The 18774-nt window shown below is 40.6% G+C and overlaps 1 protein-coding gene across 1 annotated transcript in view; it reads right to left on the bottom strand.

Annotated features, from left to right (window-relative positions):
- MTUS1 (microtubule associated scaffold protein 1) overlaps positions 1-18774 on the bottom strand; it is a 110366-nt gene that overhangs the window by 13626 nt on the left and 77966 nt on the right. The window contains 2 exon segments of the mRNA XM_065736993.1: positions 821-887; positions 12639-12856. Coding sequence (XP_065593065.1) covers positions 821-887; positions 12639-12856 — 285 coding nt within the window.

Genomic DNA, 18774 nt, shown 5'->3' with positions numbered 1-18774 from the left:
GTTGCACTAATACAAAAATCTGATAATTAAATATACACCTACATGCAACAAGGCCTGCCCACATAGTCAAGTCTGGCTGAGATGGCACTCAGCTTCCAAAGCACGTGAAAATACAAGTTTCCAACTCTTCAGTAACAAGTCATTCCCTAAAACTACTCCACACGCATCTCTTCTGCTTCCCAAGGATCTCTCCTTTGTAAAGGAGCTCCATAACAACAGAGGTGCACTGTCTATAAACAACAGCTTCACTTTCAAGCACCATCAGTTTCAATTTGATAACTTTTTACACTCCACAAGATTACTCTGCTTTGAGATTGAACAAGTTCTATGAAGTTGCCATCACGTGCGGTTAAACCAAGCTTCAAAGCCTGCAAAACCAACCCTTGCACGTTTTAGCTCCATTTCGTATTACAGCTGTCTGCTAGGATGAGTTCAAAAATGTAATCTCATTAGCCTGATGCCATTACTTCCTGTTGGCTTCGCTTTCATTCAGCTACAAGAAACTAAGGCAAGATAAAGATTTTGGGCAGTGTATTTCACAGGTTTGCAGATGGCTGCTTCATCTCTCTAGAAAAAGCATACACATTGGGTATCAAAGCAGAGGACACACTGTGGGACAGCCTGCCAGGTTCAGACAGGAACCACGTATTCCATGAGCACAGGCAGTGGTGCAGAGCAATGCAGCAGTGAAGCACCTGAGCAGAGCAGAACAGCCAGGGAACTCACTGCCTGCCACTACAACACCATGGCATCTGGCTTTTCACAGACCAGGTTTGCTGCAGTTCTGCTTTCATTAAGATTAGGAAAAATAAGTTCTTACCTAGCTCTCTTCGCAGGTTGACTAGCTCTTGAGATAACTCTTTGTGTTGTTTCAGTGCTTCCTCCCTCTGCAGAAGGAAAAACAAACAGAGGGCAAACATGAGTGATCCAAGCAGGGCACCTTCCAATAACTTGCATGTGTTCTGAAGGAAAACAAGAGGCAGGAGCGAGGAGCCAAGCTATGAATCATTTAGGATAACAGTTCTGCTGTTACCAAATACACAGATGTCCTGTCGTTAAACAAGTTATACTTTAAAAGAGAGAACAGGGTTTGGTGTTGTTTTTTTTTTTTCCAGGATAACACTGCAATTAAGATCCTGCTTTCGCAGCCACTAATTACATATTTTATGATGGGTGGAGCAACGTAACCTTACAGCACAAACCGAGTGATTGCTGACAAGGGCACCGGAATACGGTGAAAGAGGCATGCACTGAGATAAATATCTGAAGCTTCCTTAAGACAAATGCGAGCACAACCCCCAAACTTTGCCAAGCACTCCATCTGCCCCCGGCAAGGTGCGAGAGGGGCACGCAGCGGCACACAGAAGCAGCCGCTGCCGTCCCCGCTGCTCCGGTGCGGGGAAAAAATAGAGAAAGAAAAAGACAAGAGGAGAAAGCCCACCCGCACACCGCCGCCCCCCAAAGCAACCCAGCGCGAGGAGCCCCACGGCAGCGTTACCCTGGCTGCGGCGCACTGAGGGTAGAGGCAGAGCCTGCTGCTGGCGCAGCCCATCTCGGGGCAGCCGCAGCCGCGAGCGCTGCCAGCCGCAGCCCTGCCCTCCGCGCAGCCGAGCCCCGGGCTCCGGGCGATTTCCCGGTGGAGGGGAGGGGAAAGGAGCGCTGCCCTTCCCCGTGGACGCGCCGCTGCCGCGCTGCGTGCGGGGACGGCGCGGGGGAGGCCGTGCGGCCGGCGCACGCCCCGAGGCAGGCTGGCGGTGGAGCTGCGGCGCAGGCAGAGCCGCGGCTTCGTGCCGCTCCTTCCGCCGGGACGCGTCCATCCCGCACGGGAGCGTCCCGCTGCCCGAGCCGCGCGGGCAGGCGTCCCGGGGAGAACAGCGGGCTTAGCGCTCGTTTGGACGCCGACGCGCTCAGAGAGGTGTTAAGCTGCCGGGCCTTGGCATCGAGGAGGTGGGGACCGCTCCCTGCAGTCGTCCCCACCGCAGCACTGGCAGGCTGGGAACAGCATGCTGCAGTAAGGCGAGAGCATCCCTCGCCCCAGCCATGCCGAGCTGGGAGCTTTCCAGCAAACGAACCACTAAAGCATCTTCCAAAGCCTCCTTCTTAGTAACCTTGATCATTACTACATCAGCGCACTCTTAAAAGGCAGAATGCCCCTTTCCCTCCCTTCCAGCCTCGCTGCTTTGTTTGCATATTCACTCTTTATCCTAATTCTGAAAAGCAACCATCCTTGAGCCCAAGTTCTCCCAGGCTACCTGAGCCACTAGGAGAGCCCAGTTTCCCTTCCCTTCAACCCAGTTGGCCAGACCACGCCCAGCCCCCCAGGAGATGCTATCATTTTCAGTGAATGTTCCCAAAGGCCTTCCTTCATCGTGGTCCACAGAACATTTTGTGTCCATTTTAATTAAAACTATCTGATGAGGAAAGGACACAGAAATTAAAATATACTGAGGACTGACCAGAGGCCAAAACCTCAAAATAAAATGAAGTATCAATGCTCAGTTGACACATACATATATTCTACATTTCTCGCATTCTGCTGCTCTTGCACCCTTTTGCTTTTTACTGGTGCTTTTGAATACTGTTCCTTCACCCTCCCACTAGCCCATTTGGTTTTCCAAACCAGGAGATCCATGCAGACTTTTATCATGACCACTCATGAAAGTACATTCTCAGAGAAGGCCAGCCATGGGCTGCCAGCCTAGGGAATGGGCTGCCCAGAGAGCTGGTGGATACCCTGTCCCTGAAAACACTTCAGGACAGGCTGGACCAGGCTCTGAGCAGCCTGATCTGCAGGTGTCCAACTCCCCTGCAACAAAATAGAGTAGATGATCTTTAAAGGTCTCTTCCTATTCAAACAATTCTATACTTCTGAGAAGAGGCAGTTTGAGGTGGTCATACACGGTCAAGCAGCCACATTCAATAATCAGACTGATAAGCAATTCAATTAGCAATATTATCATCTAAGTTGTGAAACAAACGAAGATCTGGATACGGGGGTCTCCACATGAAAACTCAGAAGTTTAGGACCTGATGTTTAAGTGCCAAATACCAAAGACCACTTGAACGATCCACTGAGGACCATCTTCAGTTTTTAATTTGAAGACAGGTATGTGGGTACTTCGTGATGGAATATCAAGCTACCTTCTAGCTCATATTTCACATGCATATATACATATTTCACAAATCTAATATAGATTTTCATGCTAGATGAAAATCTATATTAGAAATTGAAAGAGCAGGAGGCAGAATCAAGCAGTTCTGGCATTTCTCCAGATAAATCTGGCAATAATAAAAAGCCTTTTCTACTGGGATGATCCTTGACTCGTTGTCAAAGACTCAAGGAGGGTCTTTGGAACAATTTCTGGCAAAATATATGAGCTTACCGCAAGATCGTGTAGAATGGCTGAGGACCTATTTGTCTCATTTCAAAAGAATCTGTTACAGCTGTACAAGAAATTTTTTTAGCAAAAACAAATGTAGAAGCAGTAGGAAGCAATGAGATTAGAGCTGGGGGATAAAGGCTTTGCCACAGACACCACTATTAACGTGCGCTTCTCCAACAAGATGCAGCAAAACACTTCTCACTGTAACGCTGGAACCTTTGACATTTCTTGTTATGTGAAAGATTACATTAAAAATCCTTCACAGTTCTTGAGAATTAGTCAAGAAACTCCAGGGAGAAACATTCCCAATAGCAAGGACACTTGAGTTGGCATGTGAAAACATGAAAGCAGGAAACAGGAGGAGGCTCAAGGTGGGAGGAGGGCATGACAGTTTTAAGATGTCCAAGCCAGGAACAGAATAAATGACAGAATTTCTTATTCAGAGTTTTGTTACTGGCAATTGCACAGCACAGTTACAAGCTTAAGAGTGTTTTTCCTAGCGACCAGCTGTTTTTACTACAGTTCCAAGTTCAAACAGCTCAGCCTAGTAGCATTTTAGACAAACAACTGAGAGAACACATCAAGGGCAGAAAACTGGCTTCCTTTATCAGCAGGACTCTCTGCACAGGTCTGCATTCCAAAGTGAACACAAAAGGTACCTAACACCAAGCACACCACCAGCCGACCTTGCTGGCCATGCACATGTACCAAGTGTCCACTTGTGACACGAGATATCTCCAAGAGCTGAGGTACCTGCATTTCCAACTGGCAGGTATTGCTCAAACAACCCACACAGCAACCTTGCAGGCCCCAGATCAGGGAGTAGGTGGTTTTACGGCAAGCTGGCAACTCTTACTGTTAGTGTATTTGCCTGTGAGGATGTGCCAGGCCAATTGCTATAGGATTCTCAGCCCATCCCATTGCTGGCCAGCTGCTGTGGAGCTCCACCTTCTGCTTGCCACTTGCAGCTCACAGAGCCCAGGTCGGTCATGCTCCCCTAAAAAGAGGAGCTCAAGAGTCCTGTTTTCCTTTGGCAAGCTTTTCTTCCCACGTTAACAGCAAGCCCTTCAGCAGCTAGCAAATGCAAACAACAAACTATGGCATAATTTCACTTTTGAGTGCAAGTGCCCAATAAGCCAATGCCACCCATTAAGCACATATTACAGTCTACATCTTCCACTACGCTCTTTTTTTGGAAAGGAAACGTGTTCTCTCCAGAAGTTGTACTGAAAAAAAAAATAACACCATTACTTACATTTATGTACTTTAAAAAAAATATTTAAATATCAAGCAGCAGTGTGGGATCAACAAGCAAATCATAAACCTCTTACCACAATTTGCTAGTCCACTCCATGTAATGCATCACTCTTCCAGGATTCCTAAAGCATTTCCAACTTAGCAAACTTCAAGCAACTGTCATTTAACAAAACCCCTCCACCCAGTTTTGCAGTTCTGAGATCAATATTTCCGTATACCGCAAAGCCTTCTATTGTAAACTTTCACATATTATCTGGTTTGGGACAAGTAAAATACCAGCATATTTACTATGGAACAGTCACACCCAGCTTTCAGTTCTGAAATATTTCAAGAAATCAGGTGGTGCTGTGGGACTCATTTCACAGCAAACATCCCTATACTGGGATATATCAAGGCTGTGATGCGACATGGTCCCTGCCAACAGAGGAGGGAGCAAAGCTCAGATGATGCTATTACACAGCACTCCACGGCATGCACAAACACAGGAAGCTTTGAGTCACACTTAAAGGCACCAATTATACCTGCTACAGGCAGAACCAAAAGGTGGAAGCAGCTCTGATCCAGATGGCTGTAGATCAGCCTTCCAGCTTTACTACTAATACACCTCCTAAACAAGTCATTTGAAGAGTCATCGTATGTGGGACATAAATAACCTTCAAGATATAAAAAAACAACTAGCTGTTTTATAAAACATTCTATTAGAAAAGACGCAATAAAATTTGTTCAGAGTGCATATGGCAGAAATTCATGAGGGTAGCAAAGAACAGAAGGATTGGTGTGCTTTACTGTCATACATAGGGTCAAATTAATTTTATTCCAGGAAAAGAAGGACTGGTTTTGAAAACCATTTGATGTCAGACCACAAGCACTTAGTCTGGAAACCATACTCAGAGAGAAACACTGACTATCTTAAATAAATAAATAAATATTTGCAAGCAGTTCTGTAATGTTAGTGCTTAGACCTTACAGGACACTGACTTTGTATGGAGGAACAGACTGTCATTTAATTATTTTTAATACTCGGGCAGGCTCAGTCACCAACAATTCCCAGCATAGGGCGAATCACTCTCACCCAAGCAGATACTCCTCTTAACCAGACAAAGGACTAGAAAGTGAAGCCTGCTCCATCCTCATGCTGCAGCAGTCACGGAAAGATCACCAGCCATAACACAGAAACTGAGTCACATCTTTGTGTAAACTCCAGTCACCCCTGTGTCATCAGCTATAGATCAAAAGTAGTTTTGAAGGGGTAATAAAATGCCATTCATACCTCCTTTGCGGTATTAAATTTGAATTTATTATTTTGGTCCTTACATTAGGTACTTCTATCAGTTCCTGCTCCTACTTTGATGGCAAAGCCCCATTCTCTAAAGAAATCTCAGAGACAAGCTAAGGAAGTTAGCCAAGGAAGTGGCACAAGAAACAGCTTTCACCCCCTGCCCCAAGTTTATTGTTGAATGGAGAAATAGATTATTACTGCAATTACTGAAAATATCATTAATCATCTCAAATCAGTAAATCTAGAATGAAATGACTACTTCCAAATTACTCTTGATGTTAAGCGTGTCACCTTTCATGAGACAAAACAAGCAATACATTTTCACCTGTCCTTGACTTATTGCTTCAAAGAGAATTAAATTAGCTGATCACGGAAGCACAGTCTGAGGCCCAAGATAACCTTACTGTAACTTAGAACATTTGACTTCTCTCACTTGCTAGGTACTTTTATGGAGAATTAGGCATCAGTGCCCCGATGTTTAGTATGTGAAACACCAAAGCAGAGCACCAGCCAAACTGGATTCCTATGTCACTTAACATTTAACATGGTTATTACAGCTGTGGGCTCTTCATGCTTTTACAAACTTTAGATGGATTCTTATAATCACATAGGAACTTTGTCTTCCCATTTTAAAGAAGTTCTATCTTTACAAAGTTAGGCCACTGTACAGTAATATCTGCTATTGAACAATCATAGCCCACTTTGTTATTCTAAAATATTTCTGAACTGTGACATCAGTTAAAGCACCTCATACAGAATGACTTATTGTGAAAATCCTGATCTCATAAGCAAGTAAATTCACCCTATTTCAGAGCTCATTTCATTTTTCAGCATGTTTTGAAGCTTCTCTCAATTCATCTGTTTCAAGCATAAGGCAAAGTTTCAGATACCATGCAGCTTTGACAAATTATACGGTCTGAAGTTCTAACATCTATGAAATTATAATTACCTTTAAAATGTTTTTTTTTCAGAATGTTAAGATATGAGATCCTATGTCGGAGAAAAACAATACATCCTATAAGGATGTTCATAATATAATCTGAAAATGCAGTACAGAAAAGCACAAAAGTTATTTTATTTCTTTCAGTAGCCCCTCCTTTTATTTCAAGATTTTAAGAGATACATCTAGCTTACTACTGTGTAATTAAACCTTGAGTCCTCTTAAAAAACGAAATGAGTAAAAATTAGGAGAAATGACAAGGTAGGGATGGGAACTAGCTTCCTCAAGGAAGGCAACGCTGGATATCTGAAACATCAAGTCTTTTTGCAAGTCAAAAATTTGTTTTCTCAACGCACTTTTTGTTAAGAGTAGCACAAAGAAAGGACTCCCAGTTCGCTGCATCATCCATTGTAAATACTCAACCACACCTGGACTGAAGTGCCCTTCAAGAAGCTGACAGTTAAGAGCTCATAAAACTTCAACATGGCTGAAAACATTCTGTTGCTAAAAATTTTTCGATTAGCAGCTACATATTACAGGGAAATTGAGAATAATTTGAAACCTCCTTGCTTTCCTACAGCTACCTGTAAGAAGATAAAAGCTTCCAGGTTTGCTCTAAAGGGGAAAATATTTTGTATTTTTTAAATCTGAAGAGACCTGAATGATATCCATTAAATATCCCCGTTCTTTCTTTTGAAGAAAAGAGACATATATACTTTGGAAAGCCAGATCTGAAGAGAAGAAGTGCATTTTGAATGAACATCCTAATGAAAGCCAGACAAGTTTGATGTTAGGTTCTGGAAGGTCAAAATTATAAATTTAAAAACTCACAGACAGGCAGCTGTGCTTAACAATGGCCCTGCCAACATATTTCATATTTATATATAAAAAATATGATTGTTCTAAAACTCTTCTGTTTACCACTAAGTGCTTAGTGATGTAAGGAAGATATGCATTTCTCACCTAATTAGTATTTTCTGTTACACTTCCATAATGGCCAGGAGAAATTATTCTGATGCATTTTTCTCTGCACACAGAAAAAAACAAAACTCTACAGGTGCCAGGAAATTACCAAGAAAACTAGTACCTTGACTCTTGCAGTCATCTGTGTGTCAGGAAATGCCAGTTATAGTACCTCATAAATTAATGGTGGATTTTTATTTCTACCTAGAAATACTAAAGACCATCTCAGCCATATAATTTTTAACTTATTACTTATGTTGCTTCCTGTATCAGAAGCAAAATTAATGCTATCCCCATATTACTGACCATGCTCTTTAGCCCCACAAATCACATCGGAAACATCTTTAAGAAGTGACCACAGCCACTCTAAAGTAAGATTTGAATGGTAAACTCCAGTCTTCACATAAGCATGCCAAGAGAAGAACAGCAGTAAAGCTTGGTTTCTGTTCATCTCTGTCTCAGGGGCACAATTCTGAAGCTTAGTTCTATTACGGAATCTTTTGGGAGCTCTTGAAGCACTTGAAAAGATTTAATTTCTTAAACTAGAAAAACAGAACTGCATATTAAAACTTTTCTTTTTCTTTTTTTAAACTTGAATACTTCTTGTAGTTGCGATTAAGATGTATGCATTCAAAAATGAGGATAAAATGTCAATTCACACTTTCAATATCAACAAAGCAGTTTAGGCAACACATTTCCTCTTGAGAGGTAAGCCTCCTTCGAACAGCTTTAGAAGGGACAAAAACAGATTTTAAGACCAACTCAGTACTGAGCTGACAAAGTAACGAATAAAAGCCACAAAAAGCCTTCACAGTAAAACAAACAAAAACAAAAAACAAAAAATGCAACCCAACAATCCCAAAGCCATGGTGGTTTAACCTGAGCCCACGCTGCTAAGAGCCTCTAAGGCCCGCATTCCTACCTCACATGAGCACTAGTGGTTTCTCACCGACACTCCTTCCCAGAATCAACCAGTTCACAGGGATATAGCCCGTAAAAATTTGGGTATGGACAGCCATACAAAGTCAGACCTAGAATAGCATTTGGTTGGTTTGGTTTTTTGGTTTGTGTGCTCTCTCCCCCCAACTTCCTGATGGGGTTCCTGAGCGGGCTCTCCCCAGCCTGGTGGGCACCAAGCTATGCAGGCTGAGTGCAGGCCCACAACAGTGACAGGTTCACTACCTGAGCCACAGCCTCACTTCCACCAGGTGCCTTAAACCACATTTTTAACGTTTCAGTGTACACAGCTACTACTGAAGAGACAAGAAATAAATTCAAAATTAACATTCAAATGCTGTGCTGCATAATTCAGAGATTATGTAGTTAAAGTTTAATGGAAAACTGCTTTCCTTTGCACTTTGTAAGCCTATTGTGTATTCACCATTTCCTCTGTACTGTCATTTTTCCTTTCCTGTTTGAACATTAAAAAAAAAAGAAAAGAAAAGAAAAGGAAGAAAGCTACAGCACAGCAGGAATTATGAGAGGTTTAGAAGGGGAACAGCCATCTAGACAGCGTAGCTTGCTTTTGTAATAAGATTGCAGTTTGACACATGCTTTGAACACTGTACACAAAATTATCTAACAATGAAAAAACTTGGTGCAGTTTGACATTCTTACCAGACAGAATAAATGCAGCTTTCTGCATTTATTCTGCCACCAGGGTTTCAGTCTAGTGAATGAATCCAAGGATCTCCTGCTCATTAAAAATTAGGTTTTACAATATTATCATTCTGGACTGGCTTATCTCAGAGAGACTTGCTTAAATTCAGAACAGTCTTGGTAAAAGCACACAAATCATCTGGATAAACCCTGACAGCTCAAGTGGTAAAGCATTATCAGAGCCAGCTGTTAATATTGACAGCTCCATGATAACGCTTGTAGCAAACACGTTTGAACTCATGCAGAGTTTTGTGACAGATTCCTGCTCAGCTGGGAACAGCACAGCAACCTCGCACAATCTCATTTAACCCTCAGACAGCAGCCTTGCAACTTCACTCCAGAGGGCTGGTTGCATTTCTGACATCAGTCATTGCCAGCATGTTCTAATTTTGTCAGCAGCTATCCCATTTCAAATGAGCTCATAAGAAGCAACTTTAAACTTCTGTGCAGAAATGCATCAGGAATCTCTAGAAGGAAAAAAAGGAAAAATAGCAGCAGCTGAATCACCCAGTAACTTCAGCTTCGTCAATTTTTCCTTCCACAGGGTATACATGAGGCTGAGGTAGGTTCTGTCAAGATCTGGCTAAGACATACAGCCTTAAAGCAATGTAGCAGCATAGCACAGTTCTTTTCTCTGTCTGACCACACAGTCTGTCCTCAGCCCCTTTGCACAGGCTCTGATCAGGAAGAATGGTCCATGTCACTAATCTGGCAAAAAAACGTCCTCTGGTTTGGATAGCTTTCTGGTAGCTGCAAGCTGAATCAGCCTTCTGCAGGGGCAGACAAGCACCAGAGGAAATAAGAGCAGGTCCTTTTGATGACAGCAAGGTATTTCATCAATTCAGGCTGCACTGTGTTACTTCATACTGGACAAGTAGGAGGAATGGAAGCACAACCTTGTTGCTCAGCTAAGAATATATTTTAAATATATATATATTTTCTTCAAGTAGAAAAGCAGCAAGCTACTTTTGTAAAAGATGAAGGTACTTTCTGCTGGTTTTGTGGTAGTTAAAGCAGGGGTTTGCAGCTCGAGCTAAACTTAACAGAAAGTTTCTCCCTCTACTCCTTGAGCACATTTGCAAACTACATCAAAAAAGTCTCCAAGATCTAATTCCAAAAAAAGAAACGTGGCCATTTGAGATTAGGTTAGCTAGATGAAAATCCACATTTCATCAGAAAGGAATGAGAAACAAAAAAAACCTCACTACCTTACATATTTTTCACTAAAACACAGAAATTGTATAGAAAACTTCCCCAGCTAATTAGCAGATTTCAAAATATTGTTTACATCAACCATAGCAGAACAGTCCTCCTCACTCCTACAGTAAGTACACTAAGACTAGGACCATCTTATTCTGGGAGAGAACCTCAACATCAAGAAGTGAAATAACTAAAAGCAAATAAATATGTCATTTTTTGTCCAGTTCTCAAGTGCTTAGACTCAACTCTTGACAATTACTCTTTCTATATGACTGGAAAGAAATAAATTTCTTTTTCCACCCATAATATAATAATGAAAATAAAGAAGCTAAATTATTATTAAAATAAAGGAACTAAATTATTACTTCCCTACTGCTCTTTTCTGTCCTTAGTCACTTTTAAAAATAATCATCCCCATTATGTGCAATGAAATAATGCCTTGTAAAACCGCCTGAAAGGAAAAAAAACGCACTGAAAACAGCATGAAATAAGTATATACATATGAAAGCTTAAGTATTCTGATAAAGATACAAAGATAAAGTATTCCTGACATTTAAGATATTGCAAACACAAAATATTTGAGAGAAGAGCCTATGGCGAGACTTTTAGTTTTGAAAAGTTAGCAAAAATTACAGTGATTATTATAAATTAATTAAAAGACTGACTAAAAGCTTAGCAGGGAAATTTTCACAATTTCAGATTAGATGACAGGCATCCAAAATTCCTGTATCAGATTGCTTTTAAAATCTTAAATTATATTAGAGAAAGGTGTTCCAATCCAGGGTTCAACAAGAAAAAAAGAAAAACAAAAATCCACAAAACCTGATAAGAGAAGCTGCTCTTGAACTTAACAGTAATAACAGACTTGAACTTAACAGTAAAGCAGTATTTTTAGTTAAAGGAGAATGAGCAGATATTATTCCATTAGAATAGAAAGTTATGTTTTAGGATGTTGCCAGAAACAACTGTGTTGTTTTTTGTATATAGTACTGTGAAATCACTACAAATGAGATCAACTAAAATACAGCTGGTATCAATCTGAGAACGTTAGCTACAAATGCAAAATAAACTGCTAGTAAAGTCTACACCAACTATCACAGCATAAGTCCATAAATGTTGTAATTTCCTTAGCTTCAGATTTCTCTACTCTCAAAACATTTCAAAGCAGACCATTTTCTTGTATACCATCAAACTCATGAAGTCAATTAATTCCACTCTAAGTTCCAGGTGCACTTCTAGTGTTGGTATTGTTTTTAAATTACAGTGAATAATTTTAAGATAACACCAATAAATAGATTATTATCAATCAATAAATAGATTCAATAAATACAACCATTACCTCCCTGCACTTCATTCTCAATTGCTCAAAAACATATCCACTCCATCTACCCTTCTATGCAATGTCAGATAAAGCAAGATCAAGCAGATTTTCCTACAGGGGCAGAACTAGAAGTATAAGCTTGGAGAAGTGTTCAGTCATGAAGAGCTACAGACTGTTAAGAATTTCTTTTCAGAAAAAGATGCGAGACTGCAGAGGCAGTGAAATGATCTTTTTTTAACCCTCTTTTATCCAACCAATGCCAGGAGCAAGTTTTCTGTGGGAAGACAGATAGGAACTAGAGAAAAAATAGCTATCATTATATTAATTATGCAACTTTACATAAATTATTTCTAGACTACAAATGCATATTAATGTTTATTAAAAACCACACTAACACCACGATATTCTGTTGTAATAGCACCATTAAGTGGATGCCTTTAGTTAATATTCCTATAGATAACTGTGGTTGCAATGTAACACATGTTAAAAAAAAAGAATTCTAGGAGGAGGAAGATACAAGAATGCAGCAATGAGTAGAAACAGACATTATTTATCAATATACTAATATATTCAGAAGCCACTGTTGAGAACAGTTTAACAAACTAAAAGTAGTACAGATTAGTTCTAAGTTTTTACCTCAGACTGGAGGTGCTGGATCACAACTGTTAATGCTTCAAACTTCTGATTACTGCTTGACAAGAATTTCTTGAGCTGCAGTATGATTCCACTTTGGTTCTCACATTCTGTTTTGTACTGTGCCAACTCAGCTGTTTTTGTGGCAGTTGAATGCACATCTGTGGAGTTTTGTGTCTGTATGCACGAGCTTTTAGGACTCCGCTGCTTGCCCTTGTCAACTGAAACAACGAAAACAACAGCAATAAATTTATATACACTTCATGTCTCACCAAGGCTTAAAGACAGGTACAGACACTGCCTGAAACACCAACTAGGAGAAATGGCTATACCACCACAGAGTAGACAGCACCATTTGCCAGGTTAGGCCTCCCTACTTTTACTTGATCTTTTTCTTCCTTTCCAAATGTTCACTGCAGAAATTTCGCTCTGTAGCTCAGGTTTGAGCTCCATTAACCAAAGATCTTCCAACATTTTCTTAGTGTCGGGAATTTCATTTACAAAGACAATATTTTAAAATGCTCTAAAATTCAATCAATTTCAAGTATGCCCTGCTGCTCCTTATAGTCCAATAATCACACGGTCCATTTAATACTCTTAGTTATAGTGCAACCTCAATCACTTCACAGTACACAATCTCGTAGTGTCAGAGGAAAGAAACTACATTACATAATCCAGTGCTCAATTCATAAACACCACAGATGTTACAGGTTTCTCTGCTACCTTTGGACTGAAAAGTTAAGTTAGCATAGCACTTCCCCTTTTGATCATGCACGGAACAAGAAAATGCTTTTGCAATAAAAGGTTGATGCAACACACAAATATCCCTTGGCGTTTTAATGAAGACATCTAAGCAGATTACTTTATACAGTTTCAACTTAACAAGATTTCTTCCAGATAAAGTAACAAAACCTGAGAGGCGAGATTTAGAGGAAAGAACAGGAATGTGCGGAGAGAAAAAAAAAAAAAAACAAATTAATGAACTAGAAGTAGTTGCTAATGAATCCTTCTGAAACCCAAACATCTGGTATGAAGATTGTCAAGCGACGCTTCAATACTTGAGCAGTGAAAGGCTCAGTCACATAACTGAAGACAGCATTAATTGAGAGTCAAACCTTTACTGTTAATCTAACCAACACATCACCTATTGGATTAATACATCAGGCTTGCAAAGACTTCACCCATTTCAAATGTGAAATAAGGTTTCCTGTTCAAAATATTTATGTCATCTGCACCCCTCTTGCTGAGCAGGGTGTGAAGGGCCTACATATTTTCAAATAAATCCACTCTAGGCAAGATTTTCTGCCTTCCCTTTTAGAGAAATGTCAGCATATTGTTTTATACTGTACAGATACTTTTGCATTCTCAGAAATTTTTCTGCACTCCTGCTTAAGAGGTACTGACTGTTGCAGAGTAGATTTTCAATTAGAAACACACACTGCAGATTAATAGTAGAGCTATTAAAGGTGTCAACATAACCCAAATCAAAAGACAAATTTGATCGGTAGGTAAAGCAGATCAAACTTATTTGCCAGTTCTAATTAGCTTTTTTTAACCATCATTTTAACAAACATGACTATTTTCTCACAGTGCAGGCACAATGTCTTTGAAATACACCTCTTTACATGAAAAGAGGGTTCAAATTTAGAGCCATCTTGTTATATTCCCAGCAATCTCACTTCAAATGTTAGTAGCAAATACCAGTCAGTTCTGAAGGCTGTTAAAAAAAAAGTCACAAGAGACAATATTCAAGTAGAGGGAGAAAAAGCAAATCAACAAAGCTGAGACTAGAGAATAAAAGTGCATGCATTCAGCCCTTCCTTGCCCAAGTAGCTCACGTACTCCTGCTCTCATTTATTTCACCTCCCTCCCTCCCTCTCTGAATGTTCCCTTTACAACAAAGGCAATTTGAGCACTATTCCTAATTCAAAGGTGCTTGGTAAATTCACTAATACAGATACGTATGTCATTACTTAATTAACTATACGAAATGACTAACATCTATTTGTTATGTTCCTGCCTAAGCTGCTTTAAACTTCCACAAAGGACTGCCGACAAGCTGTACTCAGGAAAGTAGTTACATCAGATACAATTACCTAATGAAGTTGTTTTTATTTAAATACACTGATACAACAGCTAACCACAAACAACACAAGAGTCAGCCCTCTGCTGTTTCCACAGTTCAGCCAGCCTTCACCAGCTTGCCAGTCTCACATCGCTGGTTTTACTGTGGCACCCACAACACTGAGCCTATTCAGAGAAATTTATTCACCATCCACCCAAGCCAACTCTAGATACTATACTAAAAAAAGCTAAACAAAAAACATACAAAAAAATTCCCTGACATTCCTATTGGCAATTTTATCAGGCATGGGTTATGCACAACTACTTCAAATGTTGAAAAGTATTTCTCAGCTAGCATGAAACCTCCGTAGCACGAACTGCCTCTACAGATTAACACCAGCAGCACTCCAGTGCTTATTTATGGCCCAAGTACCTCTGGGCAATGACAGATTGTTTCCAGATTTGTACAGAAGGCATGCTATGATGTCAAAACAAAAGCCATGCTTTCATTGAAACAAAGCATCAAGAGTCTAATCACTGATATAACATATCAATGACAGACTCTAAATTAAAGACCGTATCGGTTACCGGCTCAAGTCCTCCTTGCTTTGCCATTTGTGATTGCCACCTTTAGACAAGTCAGGCTTCTAATGCAAAACATTCCCCTCCCCTCCCCCGGACTCTTCTCCAGTAGACAAGAAAACACTGCATCAAGATGCTCTATTTCAGAATACTGGAAGTCACAGATTCTCAAATTTTACATGCAGCATAGTATCCCTACAAAGCCAACACTGTAGTGTCTCAACCTTCTTTATCCCTATCAAAATGGCAGAAGTTTTGCAAAGACTGAGCCTTCTGATTAATGAATTATTCACAGGAGATTCAATCTCTTGCTGGCAAAAATAATACCCTATGACCATGTAAAGGTCCAGAAATCTTCTCACTCCCTGTAAGGCCACTACACAATCAGCAGCTGCAGACTCTCGTTTTTTGATGAGAACATTAGACCCATCCCACTTTTTATTTATTTATTTATTGTAAAGAGAACAATTTTCCATACAGATTCCCTGGTTTAGAGGAGATCATAAACAAGAAACAGAGAGCTGTTCATACATTAGTTTAAGCATTTCAGGACTGCACAGTACTTGAAGGGTCAGCTACCTCAGGACTTGCCAGACACTGCTTGTTTCCTAAGCCTCTCTATCTTGAGCACTGCTGGATTACCAGGTGAAACATCTATCACTCACTTTTTTGTTTGCACAGCCAAACCAAAGCCTCTCTGTGCTTATCATATACCAGGAAGTTCTATGTAGTAATGTCCACATTTTCTAGAAATTATTTTCTTTACCCAGAGATGCAATTTGTCTAAGACATTCTAAATACCAAAAACAAACTACTTGACAAGCACAAATAAGAACAACCTCACTTCTCTCCTCTCACTTTTGCAATCACCATTGTCTTACCACTAAGCACCTTCTTTTCAGATTCCTCTTCCAAACTGTCAGCTTCCACAGGCTTTTGAAAACTCAGGTGTGTCTTGCGTAAGTATTTTTCAAAGAAAAACCTTCGTTCAATATTTTCTTTTGTAGGAAGATGAAGGCTGGTAAAACCTTCCTGCCTCTCTTCCATCTTTTGGAAAGCCTTGTCTACACATATTAAGTTGCTGCTCACTTCTTTGATCAGTAAGATCAGATCAGCCTGAGTATTTAACCGAGCTTCCATCTCTTCCCTTACACGTTGGATTTCCTCAAGTACATTTCTTATATCCAAGTGACTAGATTTCATCTCCGCTTTCAGCTCCTCTTTCACCTGCTGCTGGCTCCTCTGTAGTGCTAGCACTGTTCTGATTTCTTCTTGAGATGTTTCCATGTCATGCTTCAGTTCCTTCTGTCCAGCTTCCATCGACTTCTGACAAGCTTTGACTTCTGCCAACAGTGCAGCAAAGCACTCCATCCTGATCCCAGCAGTCACAGGACTTCTTCCAGTGTCACAGCTTCCAAGCAGTCAGGATCATTTGTGAGGCAGATTTCTCAGATAGTAAAAGAGCTAGCATATGCCCTTCAGAATGGTCCTACCTCAATTTACAGCTCCCTTCAGCAAAAGCATTAAGTAAAAGGCTAGTACTAGGCAAGACTAGTACTATGTAAAATACCTAGTAGGCAAAGCTGTAGAGTCAAAGCTCCATTCTCAAAACTTCACCAAGGCACTAATCAGTTTAATTGGCAGACTGTGCCACACCTGAATTTTTTAAATCTTTTGCTGACATCACTGTATGTGGGACGTCACCCAGAAAGCCACTCCCAGCTGTCATTTGATCTGTACATCAATAAAGAATGCCTGAGCATCAGCTACCAGGATTGTTGCAACACAGTCAAACAATGCAAGAATACCGTGGCCCTTCCTTTTCAACAAAGGCTCAAACAAGTCAAAAAGAGTCTGAATTGTATGTAGAAGCTGAATATCAAAAAGCTCAACAACGGTTGGTTATTTCAACCATGTATGCAATAAAGTGGTTGTGCACCCACCCATCTGCTAATGTTTGCAATGAGACACAATGAGCAAAGCAGTGAGGACCTTGGCCATTTCCCCACTTCCACTGAATACCCTCCTCATTACTACAGCTGGTAATGCTCATTTAGTAATCTATGGAAGAACCCAGAAACTGAGGAACTTCTCCAGTTCACCAAAAATGAACACTTACAAAAGACAACATGGGAAAACTGATTAATAACCTGTTTTTGATAGGTTAAGATGAAGACTTGGCTATCAGCTCTGATTTAACTTATCTTTGTAGAAGCTAAAGCTTCTAAATTATAAGCACAGAACCCCAGGTTTTAACCTCTGTATAATAACAGGAAGACTAATTATAACATGCTGTTGTTTTGTCAGTGATTAAATTATTCAGTTATTTGATTTGCTTTGAAAAAATGACCATCCAGTATAAACATTAGGCTACTGTAAGCCTCTGCATCTGTCTTCAAGCAAGTGACCTGACATTCAGAATAACACCCAGCATACAGAGCGGGCTTCACCGCATCGCTGAAGTTAAAGTTTGAGGGTTTTTACATTCTATCTTTTGGCACCAAGGTGCCTTTTTTTTTTATTTCCCCTGAAGAAATGACGATCCATGAACACCCCAGAGCAGATCTACACTGCTCATACCAAACAGCAGCAATCCCAGCAGCATGGTTTTGAGATGGGAAGCATTACAAGTAATACTGATAGCATGTGCACAACTTCAGGATTTCACAGTGCTGCTGACCGAAGAACCAATCTGTCAAGTCCAGCTTGCAAGGCAATGTTACTCTTCGCTTTGCAGCTAACCTCCTACACAAGTCCAGGCACACTCATGGGAAGGAATCAGAGACATCTTCCAGAAACAGCTTGCAGGCATTGCTCAACTGTCTCAAACTCTCCTAGCTTCCTAGTGGACACAAAATATAGACTATATATATATATATATATTTTCCCCCCTGAGTCTCTGTATCAGCTACTAGAAGGCCAGGCACACACTTTCTGGTGGCACAACTGTATTTAGGTAATGGTATTTTCCCAGCACAGCTACAGACCATGTGTTTCCTCTTCCCCTGCCCCTGCCCTATTTCTAGCTGGACAGCCACCTCAAGTAATCCTGAGTGCTAGTTATCATGCACAGCCAGCACTGAAAACCAGTACACAAAAAAGACTGCAGAAGCACAATCTAAGTTTGAATTCAGGTAACAACACCTGTGACAAAGTTCATTAGGCAGGTGGAAAGAGAGATATAAAAACTCAGCCGTACTTCTGCTTTCCTAGACCAAAATCTGCAGTAACTTAGAATGGCATTATAATCCTTCATGCCAACCTTTACCACACTTAAGTACTTCCTAAAAATCTTAATAATACAGGTGAATTACTTGCACAGATCTTGTCAGATGCTTCCTGGCAGTAAACGAGAATCCAGCTGAATTGACATCCACTGGCTCAGTGATGATACAGGTGGAGAATGGGTCACATCATAAAAGGGTGTTTGCATGGCTTACCAGTGTAATCATCCAAGTTCTGCCTCCCCTTGACAGCTTCTGGTAGCCAGTTA

The sequence above is a fragment of the Cyrtonyx montezumae genome, unplaced genomic scaffold (genome assembly GCF_038088225.1).
Source record: "Cyrtonyx montezumae isolate F1298 unplaced genomic scaffold, pur_monq_1.0 scaffold_2, whole genome shotgun sequence".
Classification (NCBI taxonomy): domain Eukaryota; kingdom Metazoa; phylum Chordata; class Aves; order Galliformes; family Odontophoridae; genus Cyrtonyx; species Cyrtonyx montezumae.
The sequence above is the reverse complement of the archived record's forward strand: the minus strand, read 5'-3'. Positions and strand labels throughout refer to the sequence as shown.